The following is a 15,421-nucleotide window of genomic DNA, read 5'->3' as shown; positions in this document are numbered from 1 at the left end:
CTCACTGGGAAAACATAATTAAACGTGGTGCAAGGTTGTGATTTTCCCACGTTTGTTCAAATTTAGCATGTAGATTCCTATAATAGAAACATACACATGCTGAGGGTAATTGGTTCCTCCAGATACCCTGAGAACTATATTTGGTTTAATGCCTTAATCCTTATTTGTTACATTAAGAAATATAAAGCTCCATTCAGTCTGAGCACAGACTGCTCCACTCTGTGTGGGTTTACTGAGAATAATCTTATATAAATGCGCGAGTCATGCTTCCATGAGATTTAAGATGCTCCCATTAAGCAAAAGAAGGATCAGAGGAAGAAAGCGGGCTGTCTGACCCTGACTGAGGTCACATCTCAAAGGGGAACTTGTTGTGACAGACCAGAGTGCACAATAATCTCCTCGATCAGATGCTGCTCAACTTTGGCTCCAGAATATAACTTGTAGTCTAATTATCAAAGTCTGCGAGGCATTAATTTACCACAGTTATCTCTGACAGATTGTAATATGTAACTGACTGCTGGGTCGTGAACGAGAGACGTAATTGCAGCTATTCATCCGTCTGATATGTTTTGGTTAAATAATCTTAGGTCTTTGAAAAGACAGATTGCTTCTTAGTAGATCAGACAGATGTTAGTTTGTTAATTCCCCATCAGAAAAAAAATATGTATGTATGTATGTGTGTACATGATATGTATATTTATTTCTCTTGTTTGCGCTGTCCTTTGGATTTATACTGACAGATTTGACAGCAGGGATGCTGAGGCAAAGAGGAGGGGAAAAAAACAGACATTTTTTTCTTAATATATATCAGGCTGCAGAAACTACAGACATGCCAAAGAGCTGCAAATAACTGACAGACTTTGTTTTGATTTGGTTGTGCTTATCGTCTGAGACACTTGGAGAGTCCAATGCTGAGCAAGGAAGAGACACACAAGAAGACTGGCAGCTGTTGTCTTGAGCTTTCAGATCTTAAACATCATAATGTTTTACTTCAATAACCTCCATGAAAACTCCTTGAATTTGAATGTAGATTATGGCCGTTGGAAACCACAAACAAGATTGTCAATTGGATAAGGGGGCAATTTTGAAGAAAATTGAAGAAAAGTGAAATCTGAGTTGTTCTAGCAAATAATTTTGCCTTCTGACTGCCACTTCTCCACTTCTGACCTCAGAGGTCAAGCTGGAGATTTGGGGCACATTCTGTAACAGTCTGGCAACCTATGCTGTGTTCAGTATAAACAACTGGTCTCCACATATACACACAAAGAAGGAAGAAGGCACAACAATGCTTTAATTTAACTTGTAAGGCTGGAAAGGTGCAATGCCAAGAGGCAGCTCTACAATCCATACCAGTACAGTGTTTTGTCTTCGGGATGCACCTTTGACCACTAATAACTTTTACAGAAAAAGACACATTTGTCAGCACAGTATTCTCATGGGTGATCCACATACAGCCGGACTGCACTGACCGTGTCAGAACATCACTAATACAGAACGGCAAAGCACTCTAAGAAATATAATTTGCACTCAAGAAGTTCAAAGGGACGGTGAGGGCCTTGAGAGCAAATGCATCAACATCTGAAGAGCTTCAAATCAAGATAAGTAAGTGTCCATGCTCCATTTCGTGACATAACAAACTAATATGCTTCTCCTTTTTTTTCTATTAAAACTCACATGAAAGCTGGAATAGCTGCTAAGAGCGCGTTAGCTGTATAACATTTCATATTTGGCATTAATAGGACGCTGGAAAGGAATATTGTTTCGCAGCACACTATTCTTCAAACACTCTCTACTTAGTCGTAAAGCCATCTGGTTGCTGGCCTTTTTCAACTGGTCACCATGAAGGAGCTGCCTCTATTCCACCAGCTAGCGTAAGGGTGATTAGTGAAGAGCAATTACAGCGTTGGATTATTTTCCTTCTGGCCCACCAGAATGCCTTTTCTACTTGTGGAGTAAAATGAGAAGATATTTGCTCCTTCTGAATGACAGCTGCAATGGCTGCCAGCAACCAAATACTGGCCTAACTGAATAACGCCTTCTGTTGATTGTTATACTAAAGTAATTTAGGCCTTACCTAAAAGTGAAAGTGTTTCAATGCAGGGGCAATTCTAGGTTAATTCACATTAATGGAATAAGCTGTTTCCAAATGTCATCTACCCTTTTCACATTTGCAAACCTCAATTCAGTGGGATAAACATTACTATGTTACCTTCAAAAGCAACCAAATTAGTTACATTTACAAGAGTCTAACATGTAATTTGAACAAAAGGATTTTATGTTTCTACGGTAGTTAAATCACGTATGATCTGCATGAAATTCAACAACCTAAAACTAGTTAAATTTATTCTTGTTGAACTGAAGATGATCTTAAACAATGACATCTAAGGTAAAGTTTAAGGCCACAGATCGCAAGGACTGGAAGTGCATCGTTGACCAAGCTGGAATCCCTACGGAACCCACAGTGCATATTGGCTTCGTGGACAGCCTACCTTGCTGGCCGCTAGCTAGGGATAAAAAAAAGAGATTCTTGTTGTGATGACATGATATACTCTGGTTTGTAGCCTGGAGTCGCAATATTACAAAGTCATGGACAAGAAAATATCGGGGGTTATTTCAGGCAGAGAAGCATACATACACCATGTGTATGCTATTGCTATTTATTGTGGTTTAACCTGTCAAGGACAACAACATAAAGAAAATTCTGTATCAAATTCACAGCTTTCCAACTTCTTTTAAAGTATGGAGTGGCAGCTTGGTGGCATGGTGGTTAGCACTGTTATATCAGTGCAACAAAGTTCTGAGTTCAAATCCACCAACTGGCCAGGGCCTTTCTGTGTGGAGTCTGCATGTTCTCCTTGTGTCTCTCTGGGTATGTGCAGTTACCCCCCAGGACAAGCAGAAAAGGATAGACAAGTGTGATGGCATTTCTTAAATCCAATAAATTGGAGGGGGGGGAAAGATGCGCATGACAAGCTTTATGTTAACCAGACTCTGATTTGTTGAACACTCCAAAAATAATTCTTTAAATGAACTTAAAATACTCATGGAAAAGATTTCCATGTTAATAAATGCCTTTCTAGTAGCATTATGTACTTTCTTTGGACTAACATAATTTGCATGTGTTGGATCAACTCAATTGAATTAAGCTGAACTCAACTAAAGTAAATATGTTGATTCATCATTAATTAATTAAGTTGGTCACACTCAAGTACATTAAGTTGGAATAACAGAACTGTATAATGCTAAAATAAAGCAATTTAATCACATGGAAATCCTTTCCATTATTTTTTAATGTTCACTCAAATAGTTCTTTTTTGAGTGTAATTTAGAGTGAATGATCAGAGATTTCAATCTAATCCACCCGTTTTAGCGTGGAGCCTTTAGTTATTAAACACAAGGCAAAGGCTAAGTCTTTAAAGAAGTTAAAGAAACATTTTTGGCAAAGCAGATAAGTCCAACAAATCATCAAGCTTAAAGTGGCATTATTCAGTACAAACACTGGAAAATCACACTGCCACTCCTTAGACATGTGCACAAAGTTTTTCAATTCATACAGTACAAACCCTCCCTTTATTAAGCAGACTCGGCACAGAGCATCATGTACCCCATTCCAAAACACTTGCAAACTAAAAAACACATGCAAAATCCAAAACACGTACAAACGCCAAAACACATGCAAACTCCAAAACACTTGCAAACTAAAAAACACATGCAAACTCCAAAACACGTACAAACTCCAAAACACTTGCAAAATCCAAAACACTTGCAAACTAAAAAACACATGCAAACTCCAAAACACGTACAAACTCCAAAACACTTGCAAAATCCAAAACACTTGCAAACTAAAAAACACATGCAAACTCCAAAACACTTGCAAAATCCAAAACACTTGCAAACTCAAAAACACATGCAAACTCCAAAACACATACAAACTCCAAAACACTTGCAAAATCCAAAACACGTACAAACTAAAAAACACTTGCAAAATCCAAAACACTTGCAAACTAAAAAACACATGCAAACTCCAAAACACGTACAAACTCCAAAACACAACGGAAGTGCTCCAGGACGCTAGGGGCAGTGTTGAGCTTTTGTTACCTAGTAACTACACAAGCCAGGAAGTACCAATGACCGGATTTGGGGTTTGCAGCTGTCACTGTCACTACCCGATCCGTACCGGAAACCCGATCGGTACCCCGCATGCGCAAATCTTACGTCACTTCCTCTCTTTGCCAACATTGCGACATTCAATATATTTGAATGATACGGTTAGTGCCCAGTTAGCTCCTAGCATTTCTCAACGGCTCTGCCTCCTTTTCGACTGCCCGGGACATTTAAACAATGGATAATCCGTATACAAAGAAATTCATGCTTTTCTCCTCAACAGAGAGTGTCATTACAAACACACGTTTGTAATGACGCTAATTCAGTTTATAACAGGGTTTATTCGCTCGGTCAGCAGGTGGCGGTATCCTCGTACACTGGGGAGTACACTGCCATTAAACTAACAGAAGAAGAAGAAAACATCTGCACATGCGCGGTACGGATCGGGTAGACCCAATTTGTACGGTCAGACTTTACACATGCGCAGTAAGGATCGGGGAGTCCTGATCCGTAACTATCTTTTTATTTTTCGTTTTTGTCTACATTGTACTGAAATGCTTCATTATTGCAAACATTTTAAGATATACTTGTTATTCTTAACATCTTAACAGATACTCTGACCTGTAACTATCGTAAAACGCTACGACCGGAAGTAGAAACCTTTCGCACATGCGGGGTACCGATCGGGTTTCCGGTACGGATCTTGGTGGTTTATTTTGCAAATCGAGCTCAACACTGCCCCTAGCGTCCTGGAGCACTTCCGTTGTGTTTTGGAATTTGCAAGTGTTTTGGATTTTGCAAGTGTTTTTGAGTTTGCAAGTGTTTTGGATTTTGCAAGTGTTTTGGAGTTTGTACGTGTTTTGGAGTTTGCATGTGTTTTTGAGTTTGCAAGTGTTTTGGATTTTGCAAGTGTTTTGGAGTTTGCATGTGTTTTTTAGTTTGCAAGTGTTTTGGATTTTGCAAGTGTTTTGGAGTTTGTACATGTTTTGGATTTTGCAAGTGTTTTGGATTTTGCAAGTGTTTTGGAGCTTGTACGTGTTTTGGAGTTTGCATGTGTTTTTTAGTTTGCAAGTGTTTTGGAGTTTGCAAGTGCTTTGGAGTTTGCAAGTGTTTTGGAGTTTGTACGTGCTTTGTCTCTAGGGGCCACCATAGAGAATACATTTATAGTCCACGTCAATGTAATGGCATCCATCCTGTTCAAGCCATGTTTAGAGTGACATGAATCCTGTAAAAACCTGTCATTCATATCAATAGGCTATGTTTACAATGTCCACTGGCTTTTTTTAAGTGTGCTACTGGAAAGCACACTGAGCATCACTGAAATACATGAAAAAAAAAACCTACTTTGTGAAAAATAACTTTTGTTTTTCCAGTTAACTTCACTATTTGGTCCCTCGTTCTTCCTGTTCTTGTGCAACCTGTCCTCTCCCCCCCTCTATCTCCACCCTCCTCATTCAACTAGAAACTAGAAAATGACAAAAATATAATCTTTTTTTTTTTTTTTTTTTTTTTTGGCCTGTCCCGTTTGGCTCTTTTGCCATCAGAATTATTGTCTAAAGGCAAAGAAAGATGCCCAACGGATTTACTTTACCAAATTGACCATCCCAGCCTTGCCGTAATGGTCCATTTGATTCACCTTTTATTGTTTATTTTATTTTCACTTGCTGAATACGGGACAGACTTGACTGGGGGAAAGAAGGGGAGAAAGAAAGAGGGACGGGGGAGAAGGGCAAAAAACAAAAACCAACAGAATGGGCAGAAAAAAAAAAGAAAAAAAATGCATATACTGATCACCTGGATCACCTGTTGAGAAAGAAAAAAGAGAACAAGCAGAAGAGAACAAGAGTAATAGAATAAACAACATCACAATGATATATGGGAATATGACAGTAAATACTAAATATTAAACATTATTGTGCAGCACATAAGATCAACAGAACACAGTGTGCTTTGAGGTAGGAGCCAAAAAGGGTGTAGTTTGTGGGTGTGTTCACCCGTGTGTACACCTGTGAGCATGGACGTGCTTGTTTTTAAAAAGTTCCTTCATGTAATGATCTGCTAGAGGGTGTGGGGGGGGGCCACAGCCCCGTCCTCCAGGGCATGAAGCAGGTATGGAGGAGATCAAAACTCCAGACATCCAGAGGCCCCCAGAACACAAGAGACCAAGGAAGACCAACAGAGGGGCAGCCGTGCCACTGTCCCAGAAAGAGCTGAGGAGAGTCCCAGATGAGGGCTCACTCAGCAGCCGCGGAGCAGAAGCCAGGGGGGGTTGCAGTGACGCGCCTGTGAGCTCCACCAGCAGCCAGCTGTGCCTGAGTGACCGAGCCCCAGGCTGAGAGGCCGGGGGCACCCCACCTCCGAAGTGGCCCGAGCGAGCCCCAGGCTCCAGGCAAGAACAGGAAGAACGAGGGACCAGGCTTATCGGGATAAGCGGCCGCCAAGGAGTGAGCCGGTGTGTACCTGGACGCCCATCCCCAGACACAAAGAACCACCAACGCACCGATGTCTGAGGGAGTCCGCCACTGGCAGGGGAAGTGGTGGTGGTGGTGGTGGTGGGGGGGGGGGGGGAGATAGGCCTCCAAACCTTGGAGGGCCTGAGATGTCCCTAGAGAGGTGGCGTCTGATACCCAACCTGACACAGACATACAGGCACACACAGATACAAACGTCCATTCCCACCCTCATGCTCTCATATGCACTTACTCCACACTCAACCAACGTGGAGACAAACATAAAGAGACGCTGTACACACGATCACACTCCCCAAGCATACTCTACGAACCGGGTCTAGGTACCCTTGACCCTGGAGGGGGGAACTGCACCCAGACCCAGGTGGTGTTACCCTTTTCCCTGCGGTGGGGAGAGGCAGACCGCCCCGACTCCGCAGCAGCAGGGAGGCCCCACACTCCAGACCGCAGTCGGACGGCCAACTCCTCCTCCTAGCCCCCCCGCTCCAGCAGGTCGCAGAGAATGGGGGTGAGGGAAGACTCCAAACCTCCCTCCACCCGCTCATTGTAGTGTTGATGCATGTGTGTTCTAAGGTGCATTTAAAACCCAGGAGGGCATGGAGCTACCTGCCAGAGAGCAGCAGGTAAGCGCATAGTCCCTCTTGCTAGACCTCAATGTCTAACGTGTATTTAAAATTGAGAGGTGGGCAACAACGTCAGGGGTGAGGTGTACACCCTCAAAAAAAAAAAAAAAAAAAAAAAAAAAAAAATATATATATATATATATAGCAAGTGGGGCGTCCACAATCGACAACAGGACAGCACACTGTTTAGTTATGTGAAATCATCATCGATGAATGTGTGGAAAACAGAAACTACAGCTTTATCATTTTTGGTAAATTTACATGTTACAGTGAATAAAATACATAAACGGATCTGTTTCAGTTTATAGCAATATTTAGACTGAATACAGGCTGCTGTTGGACATGGACAGGTAACATCTTTTTGACTTGCTATCACCAGGATCTGGAGCTGTATTGTAAACAAACACTGAAGCTCAATTTGATCAAAATAGGAATAGAAATGTTTTAACAGACTGAAATAATAACACATTAGCTCCTTGGCTGGCAACTCATGAGATACAAGCAGACCAGTGGATCAGAAGGTTACAATTAGCTAATAACCTTTAGTGATATAAGTAGCTAAAGATTATTAGCTAACTAGCTAGTTAGCTAGCTAACGTAACTAATGTCCCCACATTATCAAAACAGTTTACACTTTTGCTGTATTTCAGTTAAAGTGTGTTTTAAATCTACATCACTGATGTGTGTCATGAAATTACCTCTTCATCTTCTTTCTCCTGCAGCAACCATTAATGGCAAGCCATGCTTTTGTGTGAGTGCACTGCAACATCATGACATCAACAACACTGGACACAAAACCTTTTCATTCGATCCTGTATTGTCCTCAATAGACAAGTTCGGAAAATATAAGATTTGAAAGATTTGAAAATAATTCCAGAAAATGATGCTAAACTATGTTATTATTAGTATAATTAATTTGAGCCAGGACACTTACTTATACTCTTAAGAGAAGAAGAGCAGTTAGCAGGTGGGTTTGATAAGATCTTGCAGTACTGTCAGTTGATTCTGGGTAAGCTAAGTAAGCTTTGATAAAGTAAGGTGGCATATAAAAATCAGCACATGCCTGTTGATACTACACAATTCCAATAACAATCACCCTTTTATGCAGTGATTGCTGCTAATATTTAGCTAGCAGTACACTACAGATGGAAAGTGACTTTCTGTGTGCAGTTTACGGGCTCTCAGGTGTTAATTCAGGTTTGACACAGGTCATTAATTTGCACTGTAAATACAGCATCTTATTAGGAACTAACCAAAACTGTTCTCCTGTTATCATTGTGCTTAGCATACGTTACTCTGCCTGTTGTGATGTTCTCTTGCTACTGCTATTTTTTCTCCTTTTATTGATTGTATCCTAATTGATTTATGTAAATTATGAAATTATCTAAATGATATTGTTCTTTGCAGACTGGTTAACCTCTGTCCATCTTTTAGCTGTTACTTGAAATACCCATGCTGTCTTATAACTACTGTAGTCAACATAGTCTGACCCAGTGCTGTCAACATTACTATTTAAAATTTATCATGAAGGTGCAGTTTATTTGACTAGGAAATGAGGGACGAAGTACAATCTCACATGCTCTTTAGAGAAACAAAGGGAAGAATAGGGGCAGGTCAGCTGATTCATCCTGAGCTGCCACCCTCTGTTATTTGTCTCCCGTAGCTCAACTCTGACCTACATTTAAAAAAAAACAATGAGATACTTCTTTATTTCTAACATAATTGTAACTTGGCTCAAAAACATTTTTTACTTTATGTATTTTTTTGACATTACATAGATCAGACTATGGAATAATAAAAGCTATGTGACTGCAAGGACAAATAAAGGAAAGGAAAAATGTTAATGTCCTACAGCGCATTAAAGGGGAAACTCATTTTGTTACTAGCTAATGCCTTTAAGAAAGATTTAGAAGGAAGCTGAGACAAAAAGAAATCACACAGAAAAATCAGAGAACATTGCTTATAATCATACAAATATATGTTATTTTATTGAATATTATATCAGAATAAGACATCTCCTTTCATTTCATGTAGGAGTTATTGTAGATATGTACACAGGTCTGATGGCAATCATGGAGAGAGGGTGAATTGAGGGCACGTGTCTGTCGATACTGAGAGGGAGTCATCCGTAAGGAGCCAAAGAACATTAAAGTATGCATGCTTTGCAAAAACCACAAAATTAAGAAAAAAAACAACCCATGTCAGTAATTCTTATTGCAGACTGTCATTATAGCCTGCAAGTTGTGAGTGCAGTTAGCGTGTTAGATTTGTTTCCCCTCCTTGAGTGCAGGCTGGTAGTTCTGGTTGCATATTGCTGGTCTTTACTCCTGCTTTGCTGCTTCTTGGCATATCCAGAAAAGCCAGAACGTCCCTGCTTCTGCTGCTTCTTTGGGCTCTTAGTGCAAGGAGTCCGTGTTTAAATCCCTGGTGACACTCGGGAGGTGCCTGAGGAGTCAGGCCTGCCCTCTGTGGATAATCGGTGCCAAGGCCAAGTGTTATTTATGGCTTCTTTATCTTTTTCATTTTTTAAAGTGTTTGTTTGTTTTTTGGAAGACAACGAGATCAGTTTGAGAGAGAGAAGTTAAGAGTCTGTAAGAACAAGAGTGGGAAACCGTCTGGAAGACTCGTGTGACCGTAAGTCTGATGCCACCAAGGTCATTGCTGAACACGTTTTGGCTTTAGAAACTGTTCTGCTGTTTTTATTTTATCTTTCTGACTCGGTCACACAGTGAGATTCTTTTTGGGGGAAGTTTCCCCATCGGTGTAAGTTCAACAGTGCTGAGCAAATACAACAAATAAAACCGAGCAAGTCCAACCAAATAGGAACAATTCTTCATAAAAACAACATCAACGAAAAACATGAAAAGGTATAACAACAGAAAGGCAGTAAAAAAAAGAGTACAACACTAACACAGTTAGTACAGTTTTAAGAAAATGAAAATATGTGTTAGTAGATCAGATATACAATATTTGTTAGTATTAACATATATGTAAACTGACAGCATCCTGCACATATAAACCATCCAGACGACTTCTGTTGTCTGGAAGCAGTCTGCTACCCTGTGTAGATTCCTCACATACTCAGGCATTCCTGAAAGATGCCATTCACTCACTGAAACAGCAGAAATATCAGCATACTCCACAGGTTCAGCATATTTGGCTTTGTGCATTCTGCACATTAAACAAATCCTTATTCAGAAAGAACTATTAAAAAAACAATGTTGCAGCCAAGACTCAATTTCTGTTAGTGTCCTGTTTTGAATATTTAAAACGCTTGGAACAGCGAGCGTGGCACACATCCATTTTGTACTGCTGTAATTCCAGGACCAATTTATAATTTATTTAGGATGGTTTTTGAGGTATTTAGTTGGCACAACTGCCTTCAAAAATGAGATCCATCAGTTTGAACCCCACTTAGGTTATGCAAGAGGGAAAGGATTTTTAGAAAACTGTATTTTATAATGGTGTGCATATTGTGTTATCCAATTTATATTAAATCTCTTGTGTATGGACCACTGTCATGTACCATTAGTGATTGTTTGTGAGTTGTAATAGATAAAATAATTCATTGGGATAGCATTAATCAAATTCAGTGAGATGCTGCATTTTGACTATTTAAACTTACAGCATAGCAAGGCGGTGGCATCAAAACCACATTAGGAACCCACGACGAGCACATTATAACCACATTAGGGTATGATGCAAACAGCCAAATGTCATGATATATTGCCATCTTATTAAAATTCTGTGGAAGGAAAAAAAATTCTTGAAGTTATGCCTTCAGCACTGTGGCTTTCTGCCCCTGATTAAAAATTCTGCCTCTTAGCAACCAACTACATCCATTAGAGGGTGCTAGTTAAACATAATTTTTCCCTTTAATTTGACAAACTCCATGGCGCACATTTCTGTACTGTGAATGCAGGTTAAGTTGGTTCACGGTTTTGTGGATTTTTGAGGATCATTAGTGTTCATTAGAAAGCAATAAGAAAATCCTGCATGCAGGTAAAATAGATTTTGTAAAATGTAAAACTCAAAAAGGTGCATGGCTCAGATTGAATTTGTGTAGCGCATGGATAAATGCTATGCCTGAAAAGGCCGTTTTGTTTTTGCGCATGTCAAATGAAATGTTACCAGGGTTTGCTGCAAAGAATTCCCTGGATGTTGGTTAGTTATTGTACAGTGCAGTAAAACTGCTGCTTCTAAGGTTCAGTTTACCTTTGGTTTAACTGGTTTACTTTTCGCAGATGTGTGTCTCGAAGCAGACTATGGCTACTGATGCTCACACTGTTCCAAAATGAGAGAAAACTATTTATTCATCATCCAGTGTAAAAGCCTCCTCCACCGGGGGTTGTCCATGTGGCTCCTTTGTTGAGTTTACAGGTTGAAATCAAACAACAGCCCTCTGAGTTCATCATGATCAAATGGATTTCCCTGTCTTTGGCAGACCTTGGGGAGATTTTTGCACCTATTGCAGGGTTGATGTTTTTTTCGTTTGCGTTTTATTGAGTCTATCGATCATTGTTTCAGTCTCATGCCCTTTCTTTTTTCTCGCCTCTCTGTCTTGTCTTACCATACTGTTAGTCATAGATACACACACTCACACACAGAGACCTTATAAAGACACTAAAGGTATGCACACCTACACAGGCAATGTGATGTTGAGAAGAAACTTAATGTTAAGGGATCTGTGTGGGATAGGGATTACGACTTTAAACCTCTCATGTGTGGGCACGCAGACTATAACATTTTTTTTTTTTTTAATTTTCCATGTCACCACCTTACTGTTAGCTTTGCGAGACCTGTATTCATAAATGTATTCTCACTTGCAAAGCAGAACAATTCAGACTTTAAACTACAATAACAAAGATCCTCTTAACAGCTTTTCTACTTTTAGGACCACCATGTCTTTTTCCTCTCCTAACTTTTCCATTCAAGAGCATGACTAGTTTCACTTAACAGCTGCATTGCTTAACTTCTCTACATTGCAGAACATTGCTTCATGGCCATAAAGCCATACTTTTCCATTTAGCCCCTCTGGTAAAGCATTCAACTTTGTTCTTCATTTCACGTCAGACCTGACATTCTCTGATCTAGGCTGTCTACTTGCAGTATCACCATCAGACAACTTACTGTGGCATTCGTCATTACTACAGAGGTGAGGACTGATTGGCTTTTGGGACTAAGGAATCTACGGAAGAATTTGGATCAAGCGACAGAGGGTGCTGAGGGTTATTTCTTAAAATCTTCTTTAAAAAATGAACTGGAGCTTCAGAAATATACATTTTTATACTCTTTTGTGTTTTTAAAGTTCCTATTAGTTGCAAGTCTGGTAAAAAAAAAAAAAAAAAAAAGCTATTACATCTCATTCCTTTCCTGTCAGTCATTCACTGCGTTGGGCTTCAAGTACTTCCCTTTCATAGAGTGAACTTGTGATCAACTTCAGAATTCAAAATCGTGTGCTGCCTGCTGTGCAGACACATTTATATCATGCAGTAGTTAGTAATGCATGGTTAGAACCCATACAAGGCTGTACCAGACTCCTCCGAGAGGCAGAACATTGGGTTTCCAAAATAGATATTTGTAGGTCTGCAATGCAAGGACAAAATATCCAAATTTAAACTGAGTGAAGCTCCCTCTGGAAAAGCCCAGAAAAATGAAAGACTTGATAAAAAAATGAAAAGCCCTCCAACTAATTTCCTCCATAGACCCTCTGTCCTAAATAGCACACAGTGCCTCTTTGTCTCACATTCATTATCATACCCACATGCCGCGCGCAATCCTGCCAAAATTCTTGCTTACTTTACTGCACACATTCCTTATCAACATTCCTCAAGAATACACCTCCTAATCCGTCACTCTTCCTAAATAACCGCCACCGTGTGATGACTTCTTTACAATTCCGCACACAATTTCTGACTTACTTTTCACCCTCAATACGGCACATTCGTAAAGCCTCTATTTCACTTTCTGTAGCATGTCTGCACATTTGCACATTATGTGACCATTCAAATTAAACTCTATTGCCAATGCACAGAAATTCCTAGAATTATCGGGGAATTTTTAGCAGCCATCTAATAGGCATTTTTTTTTCCCCGTTTGGCTTCCCCATCTCCCAACATTGCTCTTTCCTGTCATAGCAAGGGACTTAACGCTGTCTGTGTTTGTTGGTAGTATCCATGCACCATTCACTTAACATTGTGGTGACATTTGTTTTTCCCCTCAGTGACTTACCAGAGCAGACAGCACCCAACAGCAGCCATTACTGAAATATCCCTGACATCTCCCATTTAGACACCTTGTATCAGGTCAGTTGCATACAATTCTAAAATTGCATGCAGTTCAGTCTCGATGCAATCAAAATACCGGTTAATTGAAACTAAAAAAAAAAGTTACATTTAATGAAGATTCCTTTGAGGACACTCATTCATTTAAAATATATACACATCACACAAAAGATGTGATGAGTGGTACAAAGTATCACCTATTCCACGACACAGACATGTCAAAGACATTGTGCTGTGTCTGAAGGACATAGTAGAGGTTACCCACAGTTTCTCTTTCTATCCTCTGTGCATGCACTCATTCACAGAGAATCTTACCTCACATTTATACTCTAAAAGACAGCGACATAAGGGGGTTAAAATACAATCACAGCAAGACGTTCACTCAGACAACTACATTTTTGAGGGCAATTCTTCCAAGGTGATTTGATAAAGCTAGTGAGTGGATAAGCTGCCAGACATCCTCAGAATAACAAGTGCTCCAACTCAGAGGCTCCTTCGGCTTTGATGTTGGGCTTCAAACCTGGCTTTACTCTGACAGCAGATGCCGAGCAAAGTGTACACTGGCGTGCTTTTTCAGGTGACTGATCCACCCTGGGTTTAAAATATGAGCCAGTTGTTTCATTTGTAGCCTTTAATGAGCGAGCGCCATAATTAGCGATCACCCGTTAGAGATTACTGCAGTAGAAAGAGGGTGTCATGCACTGTCTCACTTACTTATGCTGCCCCTGTTTTTGATTTTGCTGGTATAAATATTGCTCAAGCCTTTTGACCCTTTCCATTAGAGTCTGGAAAAACAAAAACAAAAATACATGAAAGTAAATTATATTTTATGGCTCATCTTCCCAAGAAGAGTAGCTGCTTCAGGTTATTAATTTATTTTACTGGGAACCACTGCTTACACCTACACCAAGCAGTTCCTTGCTCCTGAACTTTATAGCATTTGTTGTGAAATTCAAATATTCCGCTTTCTTATCTCCAGCAGGACTGAAGCAACCATCCCCACCTCTCTGCTTATTCAATATAAGGTTTTTAGCATCATCCGGTTATTATCACAGCTAGCAAAGAAAGCAAACAAAAGAGGAAAAGGATTCGTTTTTAGTTGCTGCTGACCTGACCCGACCCAAGCTTCCTGCAGATTTCTTTCGTCTCTAAGCCATATCATCTCACTTTGAGCTTTAGTTGACCTTAGTGATTAGCTGGTAGGCAGATGGTGGGTGGAAAGCTGGCTGAGCCACACTGTCACCAACTTTAGGGCTCAAGAGGGAGCCCATGGGTGAGGATTATCCTGCGGAGTCAGTGCTGGATGTGTGTGTGTGTGTGTGTGTGTGGTGACTATACAGTACAATAGAGCTGATGATGGGGAAGGCATATGAGAAAAGATGAAACTGTCAGCAGACAAAGAAGCTTGATCCTGACGGAGAAATAAATGGGGCTGCACGTAAGCAAATCACAACAGGTACAGAAAGAAGTGACACTGGGAGAAAGGGTGGGGTGGCGGTGGTAGGAGTTCTGGCTCAGACCCTGGGCTTTCCTTTCACTGGTTTCAGGTGAGGGGGGACTCCTCTCTTAGGTCTTCTTGGCTGCTGATGGACTGCTGACTCTTTATCCCTCAGCATCTTGGAGTGCACTTCTGGAATGAGGTGGCCGCTGAGCACCATTCCCCCAGCCACCCTCAGTGCATAGTGGGCAACTTTGTTTCAAGTGTCACTGCTACCCTTTGTCCCACCCTCATTCTCCTGTGCTATGAGGCCTCAGCCTTGGGAGCTTCTTTCTGTCCATTCTTTAGGGACGGCGAATCTGATGTCTTCACCGTCTTCCGAGGTGGGCTCACTGGCTCACTGACTAGCTCGTGTAGCGATGGCTCCTTATACATTGCAACTGTGTAACAAAGATAGGAGTCGTCAGTTAGCAATTTAGGTTAATGATTAATAACTGAGAAATA

The 15,421-nt window shown here is 40.6% G+C and overlaps 1 protein-coding gene across 1 annotated transcript in view; it reads right to left on the bottom strand.

Moving 5' to 3' along the window:
- Positions 1-9,165: 9,165 nt before the first annotated feature.
- Positions 9,166-15,421, bottom strand: part of fgf11b (fibroblast growth factor 11b) — a 41,007-nt gene continuing 34,751 nt past the window's right edge. The window contains exon 5 of the mRNA XM_086309601.1: positions 9,166-15,357. Within this exon, the coding sequence (XP_086165727.1) occupies positions 15,221-15,357 (137 nt within the window). The 3' untranslated portion in view covers positions 9,166-15,220. The remainder of the gene's footprint in view (positions 15,358-15,421) is intronic.

This window comes from Aulonocara sp. 'chitande type north' Nkhata Bay, linkage group LG10, assembly GCF_057382095.1.
Source record: "Aulonocara sp. 'chitande type north' Nkhata Bay isolate Kocher_YH1m ecotype deep benthic linkage group LG10, A_spYH_male_GT1.1, whole genome shotgun sequence".
Taxonomy (NCBI): Eukaryota; Metazoa; Chordata; class Actinopteri; order Cichliformes; family Cichlidae; genus Aulonocara; species Aulonocara sp. 'chitande type north' Nkhata Bay.
This window is presented reverse-complemented; position numbering and strand designations above follow the sequence as displayed.